Source organism: Zosterops lateralis (assembly GCF_965231275.1).
Source record: "Zosterops lateralis genome assembly, chromosome: 2".
NCBI classification, from domain to species: Eukaryota; Metazoa; Chordata; class Aves; order Passeriformes; family Zosteropidae; genus Zosterops; species Zosterops lateralis.
The window spans coordinates 7,017,092-7,044,180 of record NC_139763.1 but is presented as its reverse complement, the minus strand read 5'-3'; the positions used below and the strand labels follow the sequence as shown (position 1 = coordinate 7,044,180).

The window sequence follows — 27,089 nt, the reverse complement described above, 5'->3', positions numbered from 1 at the left end:
ATTTAGGAAAGTGAAAATCTGTGATTTCAAGCATTCATATGCTGTATTACCACCTAGTTATCTTTCTCCTATGGGCTTAGATGAGTAGTTTTTAAGTTTAAACATTGTACATTGGGACCTTAAGTATTTTAATTATTAAAAATAACCAGTCAAAATACATGCAGTTATGAGAAGTTTCTCTTAGGTCTTTAATTCTATGAGGAATTAATTCTATAAGGAATTAATTCTATGAGGTGCTTTTTTGGGTAAAAGACAAGATGAGAAAGACTTTGGCTCTTGTGAGTTGGATATCCAAGATTTCAAGCGCTTCATATAAAAAAATCATTTCGTGGAAAGCAAAATGAAATGAATCAAAAGATAATTTCAGTAAAAGTGTAAGTGGTTGGAAAGCAACATTTGTGATTGAAATGTTTCTCTTAGTCTTTGCATATGTCAGTGGTGGAAAGACACATACAAGAAGTAAATCCATGGCAGTTTTTAATGCAGCATGGCACTGTAATGAAACTGCCGGAGAGTTATTAGTGTGACTGGTTTTGACAGTGGATAATGATACCACAATGTCTGACCTACAGAGTGTTGTTCTCTTTTGTTCTGTCTTACCTAGTTTCACTCAAGTTTTTGACTGTAAAAGAGAATTACAGGTGTATTTTAGAAATGCCATGATTACAAAGAGGAGTAAGTGCTAAAACTGGATTACCGTGTTGTGTGGCATCTTCGGTCTTTTGGGAGGTGGGGAACAGGGATAGGTGATTCAGAAGTTCAGCATTCGATCTAAGGATGTTGGTGCTGAGTGGGGCAAGCCTGGATGTATGGACAGACTGGGGAATGATACAGTGGAGAGGAGTGCTGTGGAAAGGGGCCAGTCCTGGTCAATGGAGAGTGGAACATGAGCCAGCAGTGCCCTGGCAGCCAGGAGGGACATCCCTGTCCTGAGGGACATCAGACCCAGCATGGCCAGCTGGGCAAGGGAGGGGATTGTCCCCTCTGCTCTGGGCTGGGGTGGCCTCACCTCGAGTCTGGGGACAGTTTTGGTGCCACAATGGGAAAAAGACTTGAAGCTATTGGAGGGCAGCCAAAAGCATAAAGATGGTCAAGGCCTTGAGGAGGAGCCAGGTGAGGCTGAGGACACTTGGTGTGTCCAGCCTGGAGGAGACTGAGGGGAGACCTCACTGCAGTTACAACTCCCTTGTGAGGGGAAGAGCAGGGGCAGGCACTGATCTCTGCTCTGTGGTGACAGTGACAGGACCTGAGGGAATGGCCTGAAGTTGTGTCAGGGCAGTTTGGGTTGCATATTAAAAAAAGATTCTTCCCCCAGAGGGTGGTTGGCACTGAACAGGCTCCCCAGGACAGTGGTCACAGCACCAGCCTGGCAGAGCTCAAGAAACATTTAGTCAACATTCTTGGGCACATAGTGGGATTCTTGGGCTTGGTGCTGTGCAGGGACAGAAGTTGGACTCAATGATCCCTGTGGGTCCTTTCCAGCTCAGGATATTCAGTGATTCTGGTGCACTTCATTCATGGACCTTTAGAGCCATCTCCATCAGGGCAGATCCAGTTTTACCAAGTGCCACTGCAGGGTTGGCACTCAGGGCACACAGAAATACTCCCAGTGTAGCCACAGGTTTCCAGCAGTGCCTGAGCTGTGCTGTCCTGCAGCCTGGGCTCTGTGGGGGCTGGAGGCTGAGTCCTGGAATGACCTCAGCTCCGGAGGGGGGATGAACAGCTCTGTGGCTGTGCTGGTGCTGCAGCAGACTCGCAGTCATTCCCTTGCTGCTGGCAGTCTTTCAGGCTGTTAGCACAGCTCAATTCTGATGTTGCAGAAAGAATGCATAAAAGGTGGAGGCAAACGTGAGTGTTGAGATAGCTTTGTGAAAATCACCCTGTAAGATATTGGTCAGTAAATTCAGATGCAGCCTTCTTTTTTTTTCTTGCAGAAATACAGCTTGTATGATCTTTCTGTTTAAAAATATTTTTTTCTCTTAGAGCTTGTCAGAACAAGAGATTTTTCGGAGCACACTGCTGCTATTCAGTGTGTATGTATATGTGGCCTTTGTTCCTTCTGTCCTCCAGCAGTTGTTTTTTTTTTCTCCCTTGTCTGTAAGTTGGCTTTTTTTGAACATTGGACAAAAGTACCCGAGTGTTTACACTACACAAACGTTTATCTTGCAAGCTGAATTTGCTCTGAGCTCAGGCAGCAGTGGAGAGCAGCAGGATGAGCTGCTGTAGCAGCACATGGAGCATGTCCTCCCCTGACCCTCTCCCCTGGTCCCAGAGATGCCTGGCAAATGGAGGCTTGGCACTCTGCCCCGGCTGGTTACACAAGGCTCTCTCCGTGTCCTACTTCTCTGAACAAAAGCTGCTCTGAGCAGCACGGGCATCACACCTAGGTCACACAGGCAGAAAAAGCCATCTCCTGACAGAATTGTACTGAGTCATGATGGAGCTTTCCTTCGTGGTAAGTCGGTGAGGATTGTCAGGTTTCAGATGATGGCTTGCCTTGCTTGCTGAATAAATGCAGAGCCGAGCTCTATTAAACTTGCTGATGTCACCCTGGAGAGGAGGAGGGAGTAGAATCACTACGCTGAGGTCTCAGGTTTGGATGTAAACAGAGACAGTACTGAAAATCTTGCACTGAACAGAAAAGGGTTCGTTTTGCTTTTGTAATTTATTGATTAAAGAAAAAACAAAACCTTGGGTTACTTACATGTTACATCGTAAAGAATCGATGTTAATTCTGTGAGAGAAAGCATGTTAAGTTACCTAAATCAGTGTCAGATTAGTGTTATTTTACTACCAGACCTAGTGCTTTCATCAGTTCTCTCTATATGGAATCCACTGTACCTCTCATCCTTGGAAAGGTTATCTTCGGAATTGTTTCCGCAATCAGGGGCAAGTCAAGGACTCCAGAGGAGATGGAATGGGCTGTAGATAACTCTGCAATTACAGATGGCTACAAATGAAGGTGATTCAGGGCTCGGCTGATCTTAAAGGTCTTTTCTAACCTAAACGGTTATGTGATTGCGCCTTGAGCCGCAGCCCTTGAGGAGAGAGCCTGTTGGTTTTTAACATTCAGAACACTGCCTTCTAGGTAAATCCTCTTACTGGAGATTTGAATTTCTATAGACTGCTGTCTGCCTTGAGGTATTGTGTGTCGTCTCTGAGCTGCAGCGGCCTCTCCTGCATAACAACTATTGCACACAGCAGTAGCCAGCTCAGTGCTGCAATATTTGAGAGGGGTGCAGATGTTTGCCAGCCGCTGCTGTTGTTGGTTGCAGAAATGGAAGTTGGAAATTATTATTATTTTTTTTAATTTTTGGGTGCTGATAATTGTGATTAGTGGATGTGCATTTGGCTGACCAGGTTGATGTGTTAGAATGCGTGCATGGGGTGTTTTTTTTGTCTGATTTTGAGTACTTAACGGGGAGCTATGTATTATTTATCCGGGAAGAGGTGTAGCTTTGCTCGTGTGTGTGCATTTCAGAGGTTCTTGGTTTGAAAGGTTCTGGGGTTTCTGTGTATTTCTTTTAATTGTGGTAACTGTCTAGTGCAAATGGTGTGTTTTTCTGTAGTATTGGCTTTGGTTTATCAATTTCTTTACCGTTTGTAGATTAGTGATTAGTGCAAATTGAAATTTGCCACACTAAGAGAATTTTTATAGTGTAGATTTTTGAATTTCAAGAGTTAACTCCTGTAGCAGTGAATATTTAATTTTTTAGGAGGAATTGCTGGGAATATTTCTGTTGGTTTTTTATTTACTGTATAGCACTTGATACTATTGGCATACTTAATATATTAAAATGGTTAGATATTCTTGCATGGTTGCCTGCTTTCTCTCAGTGTGTCTCACTGCAACAACCCTTCAGAAGAACTGCTGCAGAACAGTTGTCAGTCTTTTTTCTTTAGATCTGCTTATTTTTTATAATAGCATTGCTAGGTGAGAGCAAATCTGTTCCATTCTGCTTTGTCTTTCCATAGTAATTGTAAGTGACGGTGCAAGATGACACATCTGTACAGGAAGGATTTTGTACCTTTTACATCGGTAACACTCAGTTGTACAGGCCAGAGCCTCTTTTTTTTTTTTTTCTCTTTTTGACAGGCAAAATGCAATTTAAGATAGAGCATTTTATTTTTATTTAGGTTGTTGGTTTTTTTTTAAAGTTATTTGCTTAGTAGAATCACTATGGTAACAGACTAAAGGATGTCTCTGAGGCACTCAACCTGCATTGCAATGTAAGTGAGGGGAGACTGTAAGTTGTCTGCCTGCTGAGCAGTAGAGAAAGGAGCAGACATAACAGAGAAATAAGCTAATAATTAATGTTTGTAAGCTATTATTTAATGCTTGCGCTAAAGTTAAAAAGTTATTTTGCAATGTGAATCTGTTGGGTTTTGTGTTCTCTTCTGGGGGGATATTAGTAAAATGTTCGTTATAAATCATGAATTTGTGTTGTTATCCACCTTGAGTTTGATTCTTTTTTTAAATGCTGGTATATGTTACAAATGATGTTGATGAAGTGAGTGAGGAGGAAGCTGCATCAGTGTATGTCAGAGCTTATGGAAGTGTCATTCTTCTTATGTTTTGTTATGGATGATACATTAATTTTTGAATTTTTTCTCCCTATTAAAATTAGGGTTTTTTGGAAATGGGATGGTCTGATGAAATCTTACAGATATCAAAGATATGTTTTGTATAGAGATGCTGTACTCAAGGAGTTACTATGACCATGAGGAAAGTTAAGTAGCATCTGAAAGCTCTGAGTGCAACAATACTGAAAGTGTGTGGCACATTTGCATTGATACAAACTTTTTTTCTTCCCAGCTACAGCAGTAGGCTCCCAGTGCCACCTAGTTTGGCATCATGAATAGTTTGATCTAAATTATTATTCTTATGCTAAGAAGATAAAGTATACTGAAAAGTCAGTCATGTTTTCTGTATTAGAAATCACCTGACACTGTATTTTGTAAATAACTGTATTTATTAACAGTAGTATTTCATAGGGTAATCTTAGGCTCCTGTATTCTTAGGCTTTATTCTCTGTTGAACTAATAGAATCAAAATTTCACAGTGTGTGGGGGATTTACTCAGAAGTTGATGGAAAAGCTCAGGCACTGGAGTTTCTGTGCCTGTTCCATTCATTTTTATACACTAAATAGTGATCAGTGGATTAACATGACACTTGCAGACAGACTTTATTGCTCTGCTTTTGTGACCCTCTTTATAGATGAGTAAAAAAAACCTTACCTCAGAACCTAGAATGTTTTAAAAGGTATTTTTTGTATTCCTTAAAGAAAAGTGATTAAAATTATACAATCTTTAATGTTTACCTGAAGTTTTCTCAACATCTGGAGGAGAGGATGTGAGAACCTATGAACTCCTTATGAACTCATGTTTTAATGTAGAGGTATTCATATTAAATGCTTTTTGACAAGAGTTCAATTTTTTAAAAACTCAAAATCACTCAGTTTGTAGGAAGAGTGTTTCATTTTTCTAGATTGAGTGCTTAAGTATTTATCTCTATGAGGCTAAGAGCTGGTGTGTCTGCAGTCCCAGTTGTGTGTAATAAAAACTTGATCTTCCAATTTTGACCATTCATTTGATGCCTTCATCCTTGCAGATGCAACCCAGTTGTTTTGTGAAGATCTGTTGCCATCTTACATTACTAGAAGCATTGCAGTGTTTGCAATAAAAAAAAATTTACTTTCCTCTAGTAAGCAGTTGAACAGAAATTGAAAATTGTTTTTTTTAAGACAAGTGGTGAAATGCAGTATTGATTTTCAAGTACAAAATTGATTTACTCTTAGTAGTTTGCCCAAGTGCTAGTATTACTTCGTTTGAAAAGCAAATAATTCTTTTTGTCTTTCCAGCATTTTCAGTTAGCTTTGATTGACTGCAATCCCTGCACTTTGTCTAACGCTGAAAGTAAGTAACCAAGAAGTATTTATTTTGTTGCGGATTTTTTTGAAGTCTTATGCTCACAACTGTATGAATTTTTAATGAACCAGGTCTTCAAAATTGAAAGGATTGGTACTGAGAGAGGGAGACTACAAAACTTGTCTCCCTTTCTCAGTGGAGACAGATGCTCCAGTGGAATTGTGGATTGTTTCAGTGAATGGAATAAGTAAAAATTGAGAATTAGCTTATTCATTACTCTGACGGGTTGAATCCTGGAGGAAATGTACTATTTGACTGCTTTTTATTTATTTATAAACCTGGTTGCTTGTACTATGGCACACATTTAATAGCAACTATTTGAAACTTTGGTCATCTTGATAATCTGTTTCAGTGATTATTTTCATGCCATTTAAATTTATAGATCCAAAATTCAGCATCAATCTTACTGTAGAAATAAGAAAAAAAAAAAAAAAAGATTTTTTTGGTGATTTTTAATGTCAACTATATATTAGTCTGTATTTGAAAATGTTAATCTTTGATCTATGATCTGTCATAGGCACAATGTACTGTAGGCTGTAACAGAGTGTCCTGCAGGTATTTATACATAGTTAGTAGAATTGTATGAAAGAATAAATGTGTATTTCTCCATGTTTTGGAGTTTGTAAGAATTAAAAGGCAGAGAGCTGTGAAGGAAATTATTCCTTTAGTTTTTAAGGTATCTTTATGTTTGAGCTTAAGTTGTTGTTCATGTTGAGCTGAAGTTACCACCCAAGTCTCACTTCAGAGGCATTGGATAAAATATTTAACAGCATTTCTTTAAAAACTGGATGGAATTGTGAATATTGTATCAGCAAGGTAGTGAAGGGGAGTTTGTTCACATGGCTGAAACCAGTGGCTGTATCAAGGAGCCAGCTGTGCTTCAAGGCTGTCTTCAAAGCTTTGTCACTTATCAGGAACAGGCACAGATAATTTTGTAAAAACTTGCAGAATTCTCCCTGAGTCAATAGGCTTTTATTGCTTTTCCACCAGACATGTGATTCTTTATTTTATTTTGTGTTTGTTTGTATTCTTTCTCACTAACTTTATCAGTTTTCACTAAATCTCTGGATTTCTATAAGGTTTTCCTAACCCTTCCCCTGCAGTCCCCTCTGCCCCCAGATTTGTGTAGGGGGTGGCCCCTTGTGAAGGCTTCACTGCCTGACAGACCCAAAGGTGAGAGTGAAGAGGACTTGAGAGGTGCTTGGGCAGGTCCCACTGAGCCCCCTGCCCCAGGGCATTGCGTACCCTCACTAAATGCTCCATTTAATTCTCCCCTTTGCATTTCTGAGGGCTGGGATGTGTTCCCAGCAGAAATGTAATAAGCATCTCTATCTATCTATCTACCTAAATGTAATAAGCAATCTTCCTATTTAGGCAGTCTCTAATCTGACACCTTTAATTTTCCTTTCCCCTCCAAGGCATCACTTCATTTTGGAGCTTCACACTGAAAGGGTTTTGTTAGGATGGAAAAAAATAGGAGAGGGATTTTTTAGGTAATGGACTCCTGAAACAAAAGCAGGGCTTTCCTTTCATCAGTACAGTGTGAAGTTTGATGATGCAGTGAACATAATGGGTGTGTTATGTGCTCTTTAGCAAGGAACACAAAAAGTTTATTAAAATTTTAGATGATGCATTTCATTCTGACCTGGTTTCCAAAGTGCACTCGGCTTCCTTCTTTATAGTGGAGGACAAAGCAGTGCACCAAGGGAGATTTTTCCCTCCCTTCTGACCCAGAGTGAAACCTTGAACTCCCTATTACCTGTATGTATAGTAATTTGGTGTCACACTATTCTGTAGCTTCAAGGGAGAGAAATCTGTGTAATTGAAATAAATGGAGCTTGGCTCAAACACAGGTATTTTCTTACTTGTAATGCTCATGAACATGGAGCAAAAGTCTGTCTCAAAGGAACTTCCTTTCCTCATCAAAGCAGAATGATGATTATATTAATCTCAATTAGCTTTAGCTATCTACCATTCCATGGATAGTCCAGGTTAGCTGTTCTCAAGTCTTTTCTGTGATGATTTGAGCAGTGTGAGGGTAATTTTCCCTCTGCTTTTATTCTTGAACAAGTTCCATTTTTTCTTTCTCCAGCTATCAATCTTCTTGCCTGCACAGGCTGTATTATGGCATTCTGGACAATTTGTATGAGAAATTGAAAATGCTTAACAGTAGCAATCAGAATATCACCTGTAATTAACACTTCAGGTTCAGTTTAACAAGGAAAAAACAATCCCTAAAAAGGAAGAAAAACCACCTAAATTTAAGATACCATATAAAACTGTCAGTGTGTAACATAATGTTCTGTAACCCAGCTAGTCGGTTTCTTGGCAGCTGAATGAAAATGTTTATTTCTAGCTTGGTTATGTACAGAAAATATTACCTGTGTTCTCTTACCTTCTCTTACCTCTTAGCTTCAAGAGATTTTATTACTAAGTTTACTGAAAGGTTAATGGACTCTGTTTCAGGATACAAATAAAATCCATGGACTGCTTTTCTCAATATCTGTTTGCTGTTTTCGTACTTTGTTAGGATATTCATTTTCTGTCAGGTCTGGTGTTTTACGTGTAAAATATCAATGTAAAAAAATACTCTCTCGGTATCTTCAAAATGTAATTTGTCTTGGGTTTGCATTGATAAATTTGAAACATTCTTTATCCCTCATTTCAAAACATTGACATTGCTGTTGTTCGTTAAAACTAACAATTTTGATTTTCCCACTCTTACAGTTCAGTTTCACATTGCCCACTTATATGAAATCCAGGTAAGCTTTAAGCTCATTTTTGTTAAGTGTGGTTGAGATTCGAGCTGTGTAATGTAATCAGTCTGTGGAATTCAGAATTAAAGATGTCTTAGTAAAGTTAGACTAAAGTCTTGAATCACTGAAGAAACTTGATTTGCTTTGGCTATATTAAAAATACTTTGTGTGTGGAGTGTCACGGTATAATGTGGAATAGCTATCTTAATAAACATATATTTATTAATCTCCCAATTTGAGTGCAAAAAAAAAAATCCACAATACAACTTTAAGGAAAATTATTTCATGAAATTCTATTTATATTTAAAAGGTTATGTGTAGATTTAAAAATACAAAGTTTCTCAATTCATATACATATATATATACACACACACATATACATATTGTTTCTCATATGCAGACACAGAATCAATTCCAACCAGTTGCCCATGTGCCTTTTAATTATATGTGTTATATTTGACATGAAATTTTCAAATTTATGTGCAATTTTATTAGTTTTTAAATTTTCAAAATAAATTGATGCATGTGGCGTTAGGGATCTGCAGGGGAACAGCAAATAAAGCTGTGTTACTAATTCTGTGTCAAATCCTGCCACAGAGCTTTTCAGGTGAATCTTTTGGGAAATTACAGAACATTTAATGAGCTTCCAGAATATAAGTCAATTGAAACCAAGTGGCTACTGAGGTAGCTGTGGTATATTTGAAATTTGACTGACTGGTTACATAATGTAGATTGCTGTGTCCTTTTACCACATTTATAGCTATCATATGACTGAGGAAGGGATGTAACAGGAAAACAAAACCTGTTGTAAATGAAATGAATGACAGACATAAATTATATTTTTAGTCACTTAGAAAGTAAGTGCTGTCTTTTAATGGCACAGTGAAACATGGCCTTAAGTATTTCTAGATGAATAAAAGATACAAATCTGATGAACAGAATATTTTTCTTTTGAATGCTTTTGGTGCAAAGTTTGTATGACAGGACAGGAATCTCCCATCTCAATGCACCATTAAGCAACTTCATGGATTGTTGTGGTTCTTACTTGGCTACCATCCAGATTCCATTCAACACATCAGTTCTGTTTTACTGCAGCAGATCAGAAGGAAGTTAAAGACTCCAGGTCACCGTGCCAGGTGTCCTGTGTGAGTGTGTGACCAGTGTTAGCTGGGCTTAAGCTGTGCTGTCTGGCTGACAATTCCAGGCAGCAGGAACTTTGTTTTAATGCAAATCAGAGCAGAAAAGTCTTGGTGCATTCTGCTCTTAGGTTTGGTTTGTCTGAGTTTTGTTTGGGAGGGATATCTTGTTTTCTGGAATTTGACAAACTGACAACCAAAAGAGTCCTGGCTTCATTCTGGATATTACCTCTGACACAGTCAGAGAGGTTTTGGAGAGACAGTCTGGTTGCTCAGTTTCTTTTACAGGACACAGTGAAACAGTTTTTTTGAACCCCTCCATATACTTGAAAATTATCTACTCTCTTAATATTAATGAAAAAGTTAGTTCATTCCTTAATTAAATACCCCAGTACTGCACTTTAAATGATGGATTTCCAGGCTCTGGACAAGAGACAAGGCTGGTACTGATGAGAATTAGCAGTGGTTTTTATGCTCTTTAGTGCTGGTTTCTAATATTTCATCTCTGGAAGTGAACTGGCTTGTACGGTGTCTAAAGGAAGATGCTGGATTGGGTTCTCCTCCCCTTTTCCATTTCTAAGACCATTCATGATGCAGCCAAACATCAAGGACTTTGGAATTAGTAGAGAGATAGAAAGTTCTTCCTGTGAGGGTCGCGAAACGTGTCCCTGCCCATGGCAGGGGGCTGGAATTAGATGATCTTTTAGGTACTTTTCCAGCCCACACCATTCTGATTCCATGAAATAAAACCAAATGTAAACATTGTGACAGGTTTTCTTAGTATTTTAAGGTGTGTAGGTAATTAGATTTCTAAAGGGTAAATGCTATAACAAATAACAAAAGTAAAAAATAGTCTAGGTCTGGAAAACATGCTCTATTTGTAAAGGCCTTTCTGAAACCTCCTGAGCCTGTAAACATATTTTTCAAAGTGTGAATATTAGGCAATGGTATTTATCTAATTTGACATCTGGATTGCTGCCTCTGCTGTCATGCTCTACAGTGAACTTCCGTTCATTTGCTTAACATTCATAGTCATAAACTACAAATTTTGTTCCCAATGCTAAATTTAAAATCTTTTCCTGATTGTTTTTCTTTTGCTGGACATGGATATTTTATTTATTTATATTATTTGTTTTCTTACCAGTTGTCTGCATTTCATGAACACCAATTAAAAATCTTTTCTACCAACTTCCCCTTGTTCCATTTGAAAGTATGTAATTGCTGCTTTAATTTTTCTTCCTGACTAGAATAAGGATATTAAATCACCAGAGTTTTCTTTCGTGATTTTGAGATTTCAAGAACTTGATAACATTTTTAAATTCTAGTAGGTATTTAATTCTTTAGAGTTTTCTTCCCAATTGTTTCTTCAAAATTCTAATACTGATTACTGTGTACTCCGTGCTTAAAAATTTAATTAAGCCACAGTCATTTGCATTTAGGTGGCCCCATTTATTTTAATGCATTCTTCATCTGTTTGCCAGAATGAAGCCTCATGTTGAATTATCTAAAAGCAAATTTGTGGAAGAGGAGGCACAGAACAGTTGAACATTTAAAATACATTCACTTTTAGGCCACTGTTGTTAGGGAATGCAAAGATAAATGCTGATGTTATTACCAAATAATTCATTAAATAATTATTGAGAAGTCTTAACTTTTAATATACACAAAACAGCTCATACAGTTCGCAGAAGTCAGTAAAGACCCCAATCCTAGCCTGGAAATGTGTATTCTGTAGCAACACGTGTTTGTATAGGGAATTGAAAATTGAATGTTTCCAGACTGTAGGCACACCTAAACTATACAGCAGATAATAAGATACTGTACCTTTATTATCTAGGCATAAACCTTTTAATTCTACATGTGGTGGGACTCTTACCAGGACAACATATATCTTGAAAGAGGCAGTTCAAATACACCGAAGGAATGAAAGAGGCAAAATTATACCAGGGACCAATTATGATGATCTTTGTTTTTGTTACAAATTTCCTAGGAGTTTTTGTGGGCTTTTCTCAGATACAAATTCACAATCAAGTATTCCCCTTAAAAGCAGAATATTCATTGTAGTGTAAGAAGCATAGTGCATGTGTGAAGAGTTTACAAAATCTAATAATTTGCAAATTTCCCTCAATTATTTTAAGTAGCCAATTTCCATCAAATACTATATTTACGGAAGTTACTCTCTTACCATATATATACGTCAGTCATTAAAGCTTTCATATGCACTGTATGCAAAAAAAAAATCTGGAATTTTTTGTCAATGTGTTTGTGTGCTGTCAGTGCTGTGAAATCGTTGCTATTGGTGATCTGTTGTAAGCTCTATGATTAATCCATTTACTTTTTTCCTTTTGCAGAGAAAGTATCACTCTGCAAAGGAAGCTTATGAACAGCTTTTGCAGATCGAAAACCTTCCTGCACAAGTAAAAGCAACTGTCTTACAGCAGTTAGGTATGTAAAATTAACTTTTATTTTCCTCTGTGTTTCGTTTTTGCCACCTTTGCCTTCAGCAGTGTTTTTTAAGGCTCCATTTCCAAAGCGAGTCTTAGACACACTGCACATGGTACGTGAGAGTTTAACCCAGATAGAACATGTAGCAGTAGTTAATCAAGTAAATAAGAGAGGAGGAAAATATTTTTATTAAACTTACAAAATTAAAAAACTCTTTTGTGTTAGATTTTGGGCAGTGAGAGGGTGGTCTTCCAGAGAAAGAGGGCAGCAGTTGGAATTCTGTGTTCTCTGTTCTGCCTCTGTTAACATCCCTTGAACATGGCCAGGCAAAATGCAGTAAACACAAATATTCTGTGTCAGACTAGAAGAACATGACAACTGAAAATTTTACCTTTTCTTTCTCTATAATTATACTATGTAATGAAAACCAGCTTCTGTAACTAAAAGGTTTTTCATCAGGTTTCATTTAAAAAAACCCACATAAAAAGTGAAAAGGAATTTTTTTTTTAATTGTCATTTTCTGTGTTTATAGAAAGCTGATAAATAATTTTTTAGACAAGAATTTCTAAAAAGTGGGTAGAATAAAATGCTTTTGTCCTCTATACCATATAAAAGTATTTCCAGAATATTTTGTTTAAATTGTTCAACCCAGTACAGGAACTTCTTCATTCACCTCCATGTTCTTCATCTAATTTATTATTCTAAATATTAATTTAGCCTGCTTATGCCCATTTTTCTTTTCTTCTTTCTTCACATAGTGGTCATTTTTGTAACTGGCATTAAGTTATGGCCACAGTGCTTTCTTTTTCTGTAATGTATGGATTGTGTATGGATTCAGAGTGGGATAATTTGTGCTCTGTGACAAAAATGTCAAAATCAGTGGGCTAATTTTGAGTCATCTCTGTGAAATCTCAAATGTAACTGCTGGAGGAGTTTGCTGCAGGGCTCTGGGTGTTGCTCTTTTTGCTGTTACAGGACACTGTTGCTTACATCTCAGTAAGCCCTTTGAATTTTGTTTTTTAGCTTGGTATTATGTCACCTAGTATGACTTGTCAGCAGTTTCATCCAGAAAGGCTGTGCATCTGATAAGTGGAAGACAGGCTTCTCAAAAGAGCTGACCAGCTCTTTTCATGTGTTTGATGTATGTTGCCACAATAGAAGCAAAGGCACATGGTTGTACTAATAAAATCCTGCCACAAGTCTCTGTGCTAGCAGTAAGAGCAGTGACTTTGAGAATTATCTGCTGTCTGAAAACTGGATTAACTCTCTTTATTCAATCAGCATAGGTCACCCAGTTTTGTTGTGTGGGTAGCTTCTGTGTGGAGAAAGGGATAGAGTGGTCTTAACTGGAACATTGAAGGAATAATGCCTTTTCCTTTGCTCTTCTCTGTTAACAGTGATATTTATCAGTCTGGTGTTTATCACAGATTTAGTCTTTAGCAGCTGGTAATAAAAAACACCTCCTCAGGAAGCACATTCCGGGTGGTGCACTGCTGCTTAGAAAAAATAATAGAAAATACCTGCCATCTGCCAGAATGCTACTTGCAAAACCCAGTCAAAACATATTTGTATTTGTATATTGAACTCTTTTTTTTTTTTCCCCTTTGACAGAAAAAAATCAGTTTGAAAATAGCTTTTGCTTATTTTCCTTCTCTAGTTAATGTTTATTGAGCCAAATTGGAATTTAGGCAAGTTCAGATAACTTGTGAGAGAATTACTAAAATCTTTGCTCCCGTTGCTGGTTTCTAAAGCTGTGACTGTGGAGGAGAACCCTGTGATTCCCAGATAAACACATGCCCAGTTGAGCTGATGAATGCTGGCTAGTTCAGGTAGACATCACAGTAAGATCTGTACAGGTGGATAAGAGCAGTTTGTTCTTTCCTTCTCTTTGCTGTTCCATTTGCTTTCCAGACAACAATTCTTATCATCACTTTCCCCAAAATGACGTTAAATTAATGAGACTGAACATCAAGTCTGTCCCAGTATTCCTGCTCCAGTTGTACTCAGCTGTTGCATAAGGAAGAGTATAAGAACAACACAAACATCTGCTTAGAGTTCCCAAAGTGCTCTCCCAGTGATTTTTGACTAGAGGCATTCTTAGATGGTGTCTGTGTAATTGGATGAGGCATCTGAGGTGCTGAAATGCGGAAGAAGTTCATGCCTGCAGACACACACGTATACTAAAGAAAAAGTGTGAGATTGATTGATAAGCAGGAAAAAAAGACTCATGACCTGGGCTAGCACATCAGAGGGATTTGTTCCAAATCTGTCCAAATGAGATTGCAAAGATCTGCAAAAGACCATGGAACATTTGTGAAGTATGGACAAGGTCTGTGGTTTGGTTTATCATATTAAAAATGTTCCAGCAATGGAAGAATAGTCGTGCTGGTTGAGAATTTGAGATAGAGGTAGGTCTTGCAAATGGGAAACTGCACAGCTTAGGGGTTTTCCATCCCCTTCTTTATGTACTTTCTTCATTTTATGCTCAAGAACAGATCCAGTTTCCTCTGCTGTGCTATCCTAGTGGAAGAGTTTTGTTTGCTCTCCCTTTCTTGCTTTCTGCCTTTTTCAGCTCCCTGTGCAGGAAGATAAAATTGGGAAGCAACCCTTGTTTCATCAGAGAAAGCAGATAGGGATTGCTGGTTCTCATTTCTGTCTTCTAGAAATAGACTCGTTCTTTTTTATCACCAAACCTCAGTAAAGATCTCACAAAGATACATGTTATCTTTCAATCCAGCAAGGTTCTGATGAAACAGAAAATAGGCACACAACATTTCTAAAGATAGAGGAAATTGTTTAATGTCTTTTTTTTTTTACCCTTGTTCATAATCCCTGAACTATTATCTTTATCTCAGGCTTTGTCTGCAACAGCATCTGGTACATATATCCTTAATGTACAGTTACTCAGGTGAATTCCAACCTCAGAGAAGCCTTTTTTCCTTAAAGCATGAGTATTTTCTGTATGCTGAAGCACTTCAGAGGCTTGAGATTTGAATCAAAATTGTAGCTTATTTATCAATTTAATGACAAAGCTGTGTTATGTGACTGCAAGAATCACTGGTGTTTTTTCTCTTTTTTTCCTCCTGATTGGTAGATTTTTTTACTTGATTAAATTCCAGTCAAGACTGAGTACCTTTTTCAGCACTGTAACCACTTGACCCTTTACCTGTCATTTCTTAAAATGCATGAAATATTTGAACTTCTGCTTGTGACCATAATTTTCAAGTGATGTTTCTTAGACCACCTCAGGCAAATGTTCAGTAGCTGTGATTGTGTTTTCAATTGCCTGTGTTACAGTTTGGCAGTTTGCATTCCATTTGCAGAAGTGTGGTGTTTGTTAGCAAGTGTGAGCCCATGGAATAAAAAACTGAGCTGTATAGAACAGGTATAATAAAAATCATAAAGGGAAGTGTAATTACAGAGAACGAGGTGAGCCTGCAAATACTCATCAGTTCAGTTCTCAGTCTTGCCTGTTGGTGTAGTTTGACTTTATCAAAAAGCACAAATTTAGGGTGCTGAAAGTTTAGCTCTCAGAGGTTTTAAATGGACAGGTAGTGCAGGGCTGTGCTCAGCTCTGCCATTAACTTTATACAAACCCTGGGTATTTTATGAAATCGGTGTCACAGTGTTCCACAAGGGGCTGTTTATGGGTGTGACAGGGACAAACTTTCGTCACATCTTAACATTTTACAAATGTTCTCTGAGAAGCAGTGTCTTGTTAAGACAAATGCATGGCAATTGAGCAAACATCAAGACATTGCTGAGCACTGTGGTATGCAGTGATTTCAGCAAGCCAGCTGCTGGCCACAAAAGATTTCCTTGTTTGTACTCATTGTATGAACAGCAGTGAGATAGTTTTGTGGCTGCTTGAAGGAATTCCATCTGAGCTTAAGGCAGATGAGGAGCAGCTGGAGAAGGTGATGAAGGTGCTTTGTTTGAAGTCGTAACCAAGCCTTGCATCAGTGCTAGAGCAGAGATCTGTTTTAATAGCATGTAAAATATTATAGGGGAGGATGGGTTGTGGGAGGCCTTTCAAGTGGGGATTAATAATTTGTCTAATGTAATGAAAGAAGAAAAGGCATTTGAAAGAGTATGACGTGTGGATAGATGAATTTGTTATGTAGATGAGAGGTGATGGCATTTGTCAAGGTGAATGGAAAGTATGTTGTATTAATGAGGAGGAAATGATAATATAAGATTCCAGTGGAGATGCAAAAATTCTTTGTCCAAATGTACATATGGGACAAATACAAGCGTTTAGAAGAAAAAGAGTAAACAACATAATATGTAGATGGTACACGTTAGCTATAGATATATATAGATAGATGGATGGATGGATGTATAGAAAACATAATTGCTTTGTGTGACAGGGAGAATGGTGGCATTTTTCACAATGTCAGGGAAGGTGTCTGTGTTCAGAGAAGGAAAGAATTAACATTCACTTTTATAATAGGAGATTGAGCAGTTCATAATTGTGCTCCTGATCTCTTAGAACGTTATTTAAACCCAAAAAAGTGCTTTAAAACTATGTGAAAGTAATTTTAACTTTGGGGTTTTTTGGTCCTGTAATTTTAGTATAGAAGTTTAAAAGTTCTTAAAACTTTGTAATCTATGTATAAGTGGTTTTATTGTTTGATATTCTTCTTTTTGAAAAGACACCAATGCTGCAAAGTCCTGCTGTGCCAGAGTATTAAATGGTCTTGGGGAATTTCACTTCTCCCAATTGTGGATTTGTTTTTGTAGGCTGGATGCATCACACCGTGGATCAGCTTGGAGACAAGGCAACCAAGGAAAGCTATGCTATACAGTATCTCCAGAAATCTCTAGAAGCAGATCCAAATTCTGGTCAATCCTGGTATTTCCTTGGAAGGTGAGAAAAGACTTTATAGACACTGTAACTGTATTGGTAAATTGTTTTTGAGGATACTCATTATTGTGAGTATCTTACACTGTTCTTAATTCTGTCAGAGGAAAAATGAAGGGAAAGTATCTGCTGAAGTCTTAAGTTTTCTGGGAAGTGTATGAAAAGACAAGGTGCTAACATATTTGGGATGAATAAAGATTAGAAGTTGAAATGAAGTATGTTACCCAAGTGGCTTTGCTTTTTTGTACTTTGTATTCAGTCTACACGTTTACAATAATCTGAATATATGTGGCCTGGTTTTACCTGTTTCTCTTCCTCTTTTTTTTGTAAATCCTCTGTGAATGTTGTTACTTTTCTTCATACCTTTTTCATAATTCCTTCTCTCTTTATTTTCTCAGAATCTCGCTCCTAATCTCAGTTTTTGCACTGAAATACAAACATTTTCTTAGGTAGACATCCATTTTTAAAGGGCATACACAGCAATGTATAGCTCAAACCGATCCATTCTAATGTCTATTTAAGTGTTCAATTAGTTTTGTAGCCTTTGACTGTATTTTTTACTTGAAAAATAACATTCCCAGATGTAAATCATATGAACTTGATGGGTTTTTCTGGTCTCCTTTTTTAAAAAAATTGAGTACTTCACTTAAGCCAGCAGTAACTATTGAAATACTCAGGTTTTGGAGAAAGCTTTGAGGGCAATTCAAGTCCATATGTGAACACATCAATTCGGTTGAGGAATACATATAAAAAGAATAAGGCAAAAATAAAATGAATATCCTAACCTCAGTGTCTTCCAGCTGACGTTCTTGGGGATTCTGGTCACATACAGCTGGAACCTATTTTTGATTTTGTCACGCTAATAATATTTCTCCAGCTGTTCCTGAAAGACAGGGATTTTCAGCCAGCACCGAGTGTGTGGGGCGGAGGGGCAGGGCAAGTGTGGAGGGAAAATGAGCCAGGGATCATCTTGTGCATCTTACCTTCCACTGGGCTGAAACCCTGTTTTTCCTTCAGTAGTCCTATTCCAGGTACCTTGAGCAAGTTGAGTTCTCAGGCAGGACAGAGCTGGAGTTCCTCCAGGTGCAGCTGCTGTGCTCTGCTCTCAGGTGGTCAGGGTGAAGCACAGGACCCTGCAGACAAGGAGCAGAATTCAGGAAATGGGATGGAAAATTTAGTGGGAGCATCTGTTTTGCTTTACAGGGAGGACTAGAGCAAAAATGTTTCTGTGCCCTATTTCTCCAGTCCATACTCTGGCAGGAGGAGAAGAACAAGGTTATGGGGTTGTGCATTCACTCTTTTTTTCCCTCCTCACATATTCTCTTGTGCAATTCCTTCCTTCGGTTGTTCAAACCAGATAACAAGTTGGTTCAAGCTATCTTTCAAAATACATCACCACCTCCTTTCTCTCCCACTGGAAAAACTCCATCTGCCAGAGTTATGTGGGGACCTAATGTTAGTGCTGCCCTAATGAGGGACTTTATCTGTGTGATACACAGAGTGGAACGTGTCTGTTTGGACATTGGGTTAGGTTGTCATTAAAACAATCTCCTGAATCATTGTATTCAGACTTAATGGATGATATTAGGCAAAGTAATGCTATATTTTATTGTATTCCTTTCCTATTGTGCCTCAAAAATACTTGAAAGAGTGTAACATGTTTGAAAAACCTTTGTCTGCACTGTTCTGCTTGGTTTTTATTATTTACTTGAATAAGTATCCTGTTGTTATTTACATGTTTTGAAAGTTGTCAAACTGGGAAAGTTATTACAAACAATACAGTTATTGTTGATGAAACTAGTAAATATATGTAGATGGATATTTGATCTTGGCTTTATTTGCAGCTTTTAATTTTAGAACTGTAGATATCGTTCCCTGTGGTAAGATTGTAGTTCTCTTTAATGCCAGAATACCTTTGAATTTGTACGTGAGGAATTAAAGTAAGACTTATAAAAAAATACAGAATCACACAACCTTTTACAAAGTTTGGTGCTCTATATATGCAGTAAAAGTAACTGGTTTGTTAATTACTAAAATATGATTGAGATGCAAGAAATGCACATAAAAAGCCTCCCAGGAAGTCAGGGACCATCCTGGGTGAGTTGGTCAGTATTTCTCAATAATTCTGTTTTGTAGAACATTAAGTTTTATAACCATTTGTTTGATGAAATAGGTAACTTAATTGTTTCACTCTAATGCTATCTGTAGATAAATACTGGTTTTATTGACTGATAAGGTATCACGGGTGAAAGAAATACAAGTCTGTCAAATATGGGATGATTGTTTTCCTTAGAAATGTAGTGATCCAGGGTTTAAGTAGTTTTGGGGTGCTTAAATAAATAATTAGTAATACATGTTGAGATGTTTGAGTCTGCTTGTGCCTGGCATTCAGAAACAGCAAATGTTGAGTGTGTATTTGCATGACTTAACATTTATCAGATCAGTCTTGGTAAGCTCAATGATTACCTTCTATAAATACTACCTAAGTTCTTTTTTTTCTTCTTCCAGGTGCTATTCAAGTATTGGGAAAGTTCAGGATGCCTTTATATCTTATAGGCAATCTATTGATAAATCAGAAGCAAGTGCAGATACATGGTGTTCAATAGGGTAAGAATGATACAGGATAATACAATGATACAATTCCATGCTAATATCTATAAATAAAGAATATCAGCTTTTTAACTCTTTTGTGAACTCAGAGGGACTGTAAAGTCTTTCTTATTTATACACCCATGTTGTCAGACTTGTCTGATTTGAAGTTTAAATAAGGAGTTAATACTTGCTTTCTCAATTTTTTAAAATACTGAATATGTGAATACTGTATGTGAATTTTGCATGTTAAAGTTTTATACTCTTATAACTGTGGTTTATATAATGCCAGGATTTATGAAGGGGTTGTGGGAGGGATGTGTATATTTGAGTTGCTCATGTCTTGACTTTGTTATTAATTCTCCACTTCACTAATCTTTCTATTCAGTGTGCTGTACCAACAGCAAAATCAGCCTATGGATGCTTTACAGGCCTATATCTGTGCTGTACAATTGGACCATGGCCATGCTGCAGCCTGGATGGACCTAGGCACACTCTATGAGTCCTGCAACCAGCCTCAGGATGCCATTAAATGCTACTTAAATGCAACTAGGAGCAAAAATTGTAGTAATACCTCTGCACTTGCAGCACGGATAAAGTATTTACAGGTAAAACTAACCTTTTAAGCAGGGGAAATACTCTTACAAGCACACAGCAGAGGGGAGGGCAGAAGTCACATATGGGTTTAACTTGCAGTTGTTTGTGGTGTGTTTAACCTGTTCTCATGTGTACTGTAAGCATATCATAGCCTGTAATATTTTATTTCTTCATTTTTAAGTGGAACTTAATTCCTTATAAAGCCTATTTTGCACATTTAATCAAAGCATACTGTTTTACATCGTTTCGCTTTTTTCTTTGTATTTGTCTACATTTTTAAGTTCTCATAACATATAGTGAGAATACGCAACACACTATCTTTCACTCTTGTTTGCAATTTCAGAAAAAAAGGAATTATGAGACCTCTGAATCCAGAGCTCATCTTTGTTCTGATTCTCACAAAGGTTTATATTCTGGTTACCCTCTTTTATACCTAGCACCTTTCTAAACCCCGAAATTTTAAATCTATCCTCTCTTTAAGACATAATTAGCTACAGCATTTAGGAAGATTTCATGGACTTGCTCTTACTAAAGTAGGCTTGTGTTAAATTTGCTTTTTACATAATTTTTCCTAGGCTCAGTTGTGTAACCTTCCACAAGGTAGTCTACAGAATAAAACTAAATTACTTCCTAGTATTGAGGAGGCATGGAGCCTACCAATCCCCGCAGAGCTTACCTCCAGGCAGGGTGCCATGAACACAGCACAGCAGGTGAGAAGTTGGGTTATGTTCTGCAGGTGCCCAGCTTTAAGGGTTCTTTACAATCGGTAGTGGTCAAGCTTATTTTATTGAGCACAGGATTGGCTTTGATTAAAAGAAGCCTTTGATTTATTTGCAGAGGGATATTAGATCAAGGAGCTCCCTATAAATGTGGGAGAAATATGGGGGTACCAATTTAGACCTTTGTGGATTTTCATGATTTTAAAAGATTTCATCTTAAATAGAAGTGCTGCAGTGGTTTAATAATCCCGTGAAAGGTACACATTCCTCCATTGATGACCATATGGAAACTGATTTTTCAGTTATTGAGATCAGCTTCAGAATATCTACTCGGCCCTTTTAATGTGTGTGGGCTGTTAAAATTATAAAATTGAAAGGAAAGCATTAAGAATATATAGAACCATATTTTTGTCTTCCTTCTGTGATTCTTAGGCTTGTAAACCTCATCATCCAAATACTGAACCTGTACTAGGCCTCACTCAAACACCAATTTCACAGCAATCCTTGCCACTACACATGATTCCTTCTAGCCAAGTAGATGACCTGACCAGTCCTGCCAAGAGGAAAAGAACATCTAGTCCAACAAAGGTATATATTCCAATGAACTAGAGCCCCCTACCAAAATTATATGGAAATATGCATTGAAATGATGCAGCATGCACAGAATTTGTGCTGTAAATTTTAATCCTTTGGCATCAAGGTGGGGAATGTTTTTAGAAATTTAAAAACAACATTTTTCAGTGGTGTGTTTTAATCAGATTCCAGCACAGACAGGAGGTTCTTAAGGGCAGTGCAGATTGGTGGCACTATACTGCAGTTGTAGTTGTGTCAGTGAAGAAGTGCAGTTGTAGTCTGATGATTGAGAGGGAGACAATCATGTCATCCTGTCTATTGCCTTTGCTTATATTTAGAATTCAAGTGTTTCATCATCATGTAATAGTGTTATAGTAGATAAAGTATTCAGTTTTAAAAGTAGCATACATTTAAGTTAATTGCATAATTTGGTTTGCTTGTTTCTGCTTATGGTATTAGGTGCAATTAACTTTTTCCTCAGACTACTCTGATACAGTTGAGAATGGTAGAATGAGACTTGGTTATTTTAGTACATTCTTACTATTATATATTTTTATATTATTATTCTAGAAGCATTTACTAGTTCTTTCATAAATAAGATAAAATCTAGATAGTAAAAGAAATTATGTTGGCCCTTTGATAGTCACACATTTTAATGTAACATTTTCTCTCAGAATACTTCAGATGTTTGGAGCAGTGGCCATACAGTGTCACATCCTCCTGTACAGCAACAAATTCATTCTTGGTGCTTGACACCACAGAAATTACAGGTATGTATGGGAGATCTTCAGAAGCTCTGTCAAGTATTTTGTTTCTTTCCTTTTTCCTTTTAAGAAAATAAACCTGGGAATTGTTCTAGTTTCACATTCCTGAAATTCAGTGTAAAATACTTCCCAAATAATTCCCAGGATGTAGTTCAAGTTCTTCTAAAATTTTTGGCCTCTCTATGTAAAATAAGTTCTAGTAGTAAACTAGATGATCTCTATCAGAAACTGAACACTTACATTATATGAACTCTATAATTTATAAAGTAAGAACATAGAGTGACTCTTTTTTCTTAACATATTTTAAAGACAGATACACAAATTGTCACACTCGTGTGCAAAGCGAGTTTTGTGACTTGCTGTAGTGTGGGGGATATTAAAAGAGGTGTAGAAGTGTTATGGTAATATCATCTCTTCCTCTGAGGTTGCTTCTTGGATCAGTTTGCATAAACAAATAAGCACATTCTACAAAATGATTACTCAAATGAAATCTGCTGCTGCTTTTCTGTATTTTGTGTCACCTGACACAGTTGTATGAAAAGCTAGATTTCAGTTTGGAAATCTTATTTTGGGTGGTTTTTGTCAGGAGGTTTTGTTGTCTCTTCAGTTCATTAAGGCATGCAGTGAGCTTCAGCAGGAATTCCACATATTGAAAATCAGGCCCTGCTGGAAAATTTTACCCATGCATTACACATGCAAAGAGAAATAGAAGGGAGCACAGTGCAGAGGCAGAAAGCATTCTCATTAACTGAGCAGTGTTCCCCTCAATTCCAGTATAGTTCTTCAGCTGTTTCTCTGTCTGAACAATATTGGCTTTATTATACTGTATAATTTTCCCTTCCTCTTTCTCCTGCTTCCCCACCCCTTTGGTTCTTCCTCAGTCATTCTTTCTCTCTCTCTCTCTCCCTCCCCAAGTATTCTCATTATTTCCTCTGCTTATTTTATATTTTACTACTTTTTCCCCTTTCCAGTATCACCTTTTTCCAGATCCAATGTCCTCCTCTAAGCAGAACCTCAATAGGCCTCTCTTGAGTATAGACTGGATGTGCTGGCAATAGCTTGACATGGTTCCAGCACATATAAAAAGAAAGCCAAAAATGTATGATGCAAGAGGAGAGTGAATAAAAAAGCCTTTATTGCATCTTCAAAGTTGGCCTTTCAAAATTGGCAGCTCAGAGTCTGGATGGATATGGCATGTAAATATTCATGCATATATATGTGTGTATATATATATTATTTATTGCACTCCCTTCCAGAGGGAATTCAGAATGGAAGGTACTGTTAATCCAGGGATTTTGGCATGAGCCATGATCATCTGATTTTTAAGTCATACCACTTAGCAGCAGCAGACTTACTGGTAGAATAATGCAGGGTGCTGAGTATTTTAAAATGAGTACAGAGTTCAGTTTTTTGGTAATAGATACCAAACTATAAATTTAACTGGTAAATTTATCAGTTGCAAACGAGATCAATATTGTAACTTAAGACACTGCTCTCACTAATTAAATCATACAATTTTCTGTTTTGTTTTTTATTTTTTTTACATTTTCAGGAGACATTTTCATGTGTGCCTGTAGGTTTAATTCACTTTGTCATGAAAAGTATTAATAAAATTAATACAATACAAAAAGGTGTTAAAATATACATAATTATGATAAGAATTCTATCTAATCATGCTTGAATGTAGTTTTCTTTTATGGTACCAGAACACTTAATTTTAGTGTGGCAGTAATAATTATACAGTCAAATAATTTACAGAGTCTCTTTAATTTTAGTAACTAGCAATAAGGTTTGTTTGCAAGAGAGTGTATGGAAAGATGTTTGAGTCTGCAACAGAAGTCTTGATTATTTTCAGCTTTACAAGTCTTCTCTTCATGGATACTTATTTAGTATTTTATGCAATAAAGTTATTAAAAATCCCATGCAGTTTTAATGATTATGAACCCCACTGCTGGTTTTTTTAGCACTTGGAACAGCTGCGTGCAAACCGAAATAATCTAAATCCAGCACAGAAACTTATGCTGGAACAGCTGGAGAGTCAGTTTGTCTTGATGCAGCAACACCAGCAGGTGAGAACAGAAATATTTTTCTTATCTTCACCACTTTTGTCAGTAATGGAGGCTGTTGTGTTTCTAGAATTCTGAAGAATTTCTGCTGTACAGAGCTCTCGTGCCCTTTGCTCTCATTATGTTAATTTTTTCAGGATAAAGGATAGTTGTGGATTAGTGGTTAAAACATAATGAGTTTAGCTGTGTTTTATTATAGGACAGCTGGTTAATATAAAAGTTTTCAAGCCACACTTTCAAAGTAAAGTGAGTGGACATATCTAAAAGCAGTCCTGCTTGAAAACAGTTGGCATTTCTCTCGTCCTGTCATTGTTCACTTCTCTCTCCATCTCTGTCCAGCATCAGCAGTAAAACATTCAGACTAAAGGGCCAAGAAAAAATGTGTGCTGATAGCTTTACTTAGAATCTACTCAGCATTTTTATGACTCTGACAGTCATCTTAGTTCTCAAAAGCAACTGTGAAGATCTTAAAATGAGCATAAAATTGGAAGTGACCAGTGCAGCAAAGTACATAAACCTTGTGTGACCATTTCCTCTCTCAGTTCCGCCGCCAACCTTGTTGTTGCTTTGTTCATGTTCCGCTAGATGAGACAAACAGGAGTTGCACAGGTACGATCTACTGGAATTCCTAACGGGCCAACAGCTGATTCATCACTGCCTACAAACTCCATCTCTGGCCAGCAGCCCCAGGTTGCTCTGACCAGAGTGCCTAACGTCGCTCAGCGTGGAATCCGTCCCGCCTGCCCCGGGCAGCCTATGGCTAATGGACCCTTTCCAGCAGGCCCCGTTCCCTGCAGCACAGCAAGAACGCTGGGTAGTACAGACACTATTTTGATAGGCAATAATCACATAACAGAAAGTGGAAGTAATGGAAACGTGCCTTACCTGCAGCGAAACGCACTCTCTCTACCTCATAACCGCACAAACCTGACCAGCAGCGCAGAGGAGCCGTGGAAAAACCAACTATCCAACTCCACTCAGGTACAGACTCACTTTGCTCACAGAGTGCACTCAGGATCCTTCCTGGGGATATCACTGGTGGAAGGCTCTAGTTTGTAAAAGCACATTTTCCATAGAGTTGGTGGAATAAATTCAAATAAAACATAGGTTAAACCTGAGCACTGCTTTATGTTGTTGAAAATCTGTGTGTTAAGTGAACTCCTTGGTCATAAATCAGGGAGTGCATTTCCATAGTGCTCAGCTTACCTACCTTCGTAGAAAAGATTTTTAAAAGGGAATACTTGTACGTATTTTTGTTGCTTCTTTAATGTGAAATGTTGTGATTTTGTTTTTCGTGTAGGGAGAATGTGCATATTTCATGGGAATCTGAATGTTGTAGTTATTTTTGACATTACATTGTCGCCATGATGTAATCATTACCATATTTTGTTTCCATGTGATCTTTAAAAATTAATATATAGGACTCAGCACCACAGTTACTTGCAGAAAAATATTATAATGCCAGTAAGAATCCATAGGGATTAAAGTGTGTAAGGGTGTTTTGTGTATGTGTGTTAGAACCTGAAGATGCAGCTTTTTTTTTATTTTTAATTCCAGCCTGAGTCTGTTTTTTCCAAGACAAACCTTGTGGATGTAATGAAGAGTTTTATAGGAAAATACCATAATGGTTTAATTCATTTTTACCAGATGGGTTATACAATTGATGCAATGTTGTTTTCTTCCCCAAAACTGCCTGCATTTCTTGTTTAATTAATAATGCATGTTACTTTAATGCTGACGAAATGACAGTAGGCTTACATACATAGATACTTAACTACACATACTCTGCAACAAAGGCTGAATTAACACTGGAACACTTTGTGTAACACATGATTATTCAAAACTAAAACTGTGTTATGATTTTCAAGTTTCCTTTAAATAAGCAGTACCATTTTTAAACATGACAGGGGGATTTGGAGCCTGTGCAGCTTATTGCCCCTTGCTTAAATTAGAATTCATATTTGTATTTTTCTCTATATAAAAGAAGTTCTTCACTGTTGTGCTATTGTCCATAAAGTGGGCAAGTAATAAATTGCAGTAGGAGCTGGCTCTTTTCCATGGAGAAGATATTTTTGGAAAGGCAAGGAAAACTTGTGGTGGCATTTCCTGTGTCCATTGCATCAAGGTCTCAGCAGTTTCTGAGTCTAACATTCTCCACAGGTACCACATGAACTCTTGATTTAAAGAACTATATATCAATAATTAAGCTCCATAGAGGAATTAAGAAATTACATATACAGGTGTGACATGCATAATGCAGTTTGTAATTAACGAAAACATTTTGCCTATAATAGGTGTAGCAACCCTTCCCTTCTAAAAGACAAGTGAAAACCAGACTAGGAGGAAACTTCATCACCGTTGGGATCCTCCAAAGTGGATCCTTTCCAAAATAAAATCTCAGTTACAAGTAAATATAAAAATGGAATTATTTTCACCAGTTTTCTTTTGCATTGGCTCATAGCTAAGGAGTCATTTATACATGCAAAAATGTAATTGTAGGTTTGGGAATTTGTAATGAAATGTTTAACTTGTTAGTTGTTACCCTGAAATCAGTGATGTAAGCATCAGCTTTGCAGTCATTGATAGGAGTCATTTATTAGGAGACTGAGCTCTTTGCATGCTAAAATTGATTTGTGCTATTAATGTCAAGA

At 37.3% G+C, this 27,089-nt stretch overlaps 1 protein-coding gene across 14 annotated transcripts in view; it reads left to right on the top strand.

Moving 5' to 3' along the window:
- KDM6A (lysine demethylase 6A) overlaps positions 1–27,089 on the top strand; it is a gene marked incomplete at its 3' end in the record, with an annotated part of 151,201 nt that overhangs the window by 86,190 nt on the left and 37,922 nt on the right. For 5 of the 14 annotated variants that reach the window (XR_014592571.1, XM_083884468.1, XM_083884467.1 and 2 more), the window contains exons 7-18: positions 5,863–5,917; positions 8,657–8,691; positions 10,966–11,031; positions 12,173–12,266; positions 17,010–17,136; positions 19,639–19,737; positions 20,108–20,327; positions 20,892–21,026; positions 21,468–21,623; positions 22,283–22,378; positions 24,337–24,441; positions 25,024–25,419. Coding sequence is in view for 13 of the 14 variants with exons in the window: in XM_083884468.1 (XP_083740594.1) it covers positions 5,863–5,917; positions 8,657–8,691; positions 10,966–11,031; positions 12,173–12,266; positions 17,010–17,136; positions 19,639–19,737; positions 20,108–20,327; positions 20,892–21,026; positions 21,468–21,623; positions 22,283–22,378; positions 24,337–24,441; positions 25,024–25,419 (1,584 nt within the window). The remainder of the gene's footprint in view (positions 1–5,862; positions 5,918–8,656; positions 8,692–10,965; positions 11,032–12,172; positions 12,267–17,009; positions 17,137–19,638; positions 19,738–20,107; positions 20,328–20,891; positions 21,027–21,467; positions 21,624–22,282; positions 22,379–24,336; positions 24,442–25,023; positions 25,420–27,089) is intronic. The other 9 variants (XM_083884471.1, XM_083884465.1, XM_083884464.1 and 6 more) reach the window with 5 other exon arrangements.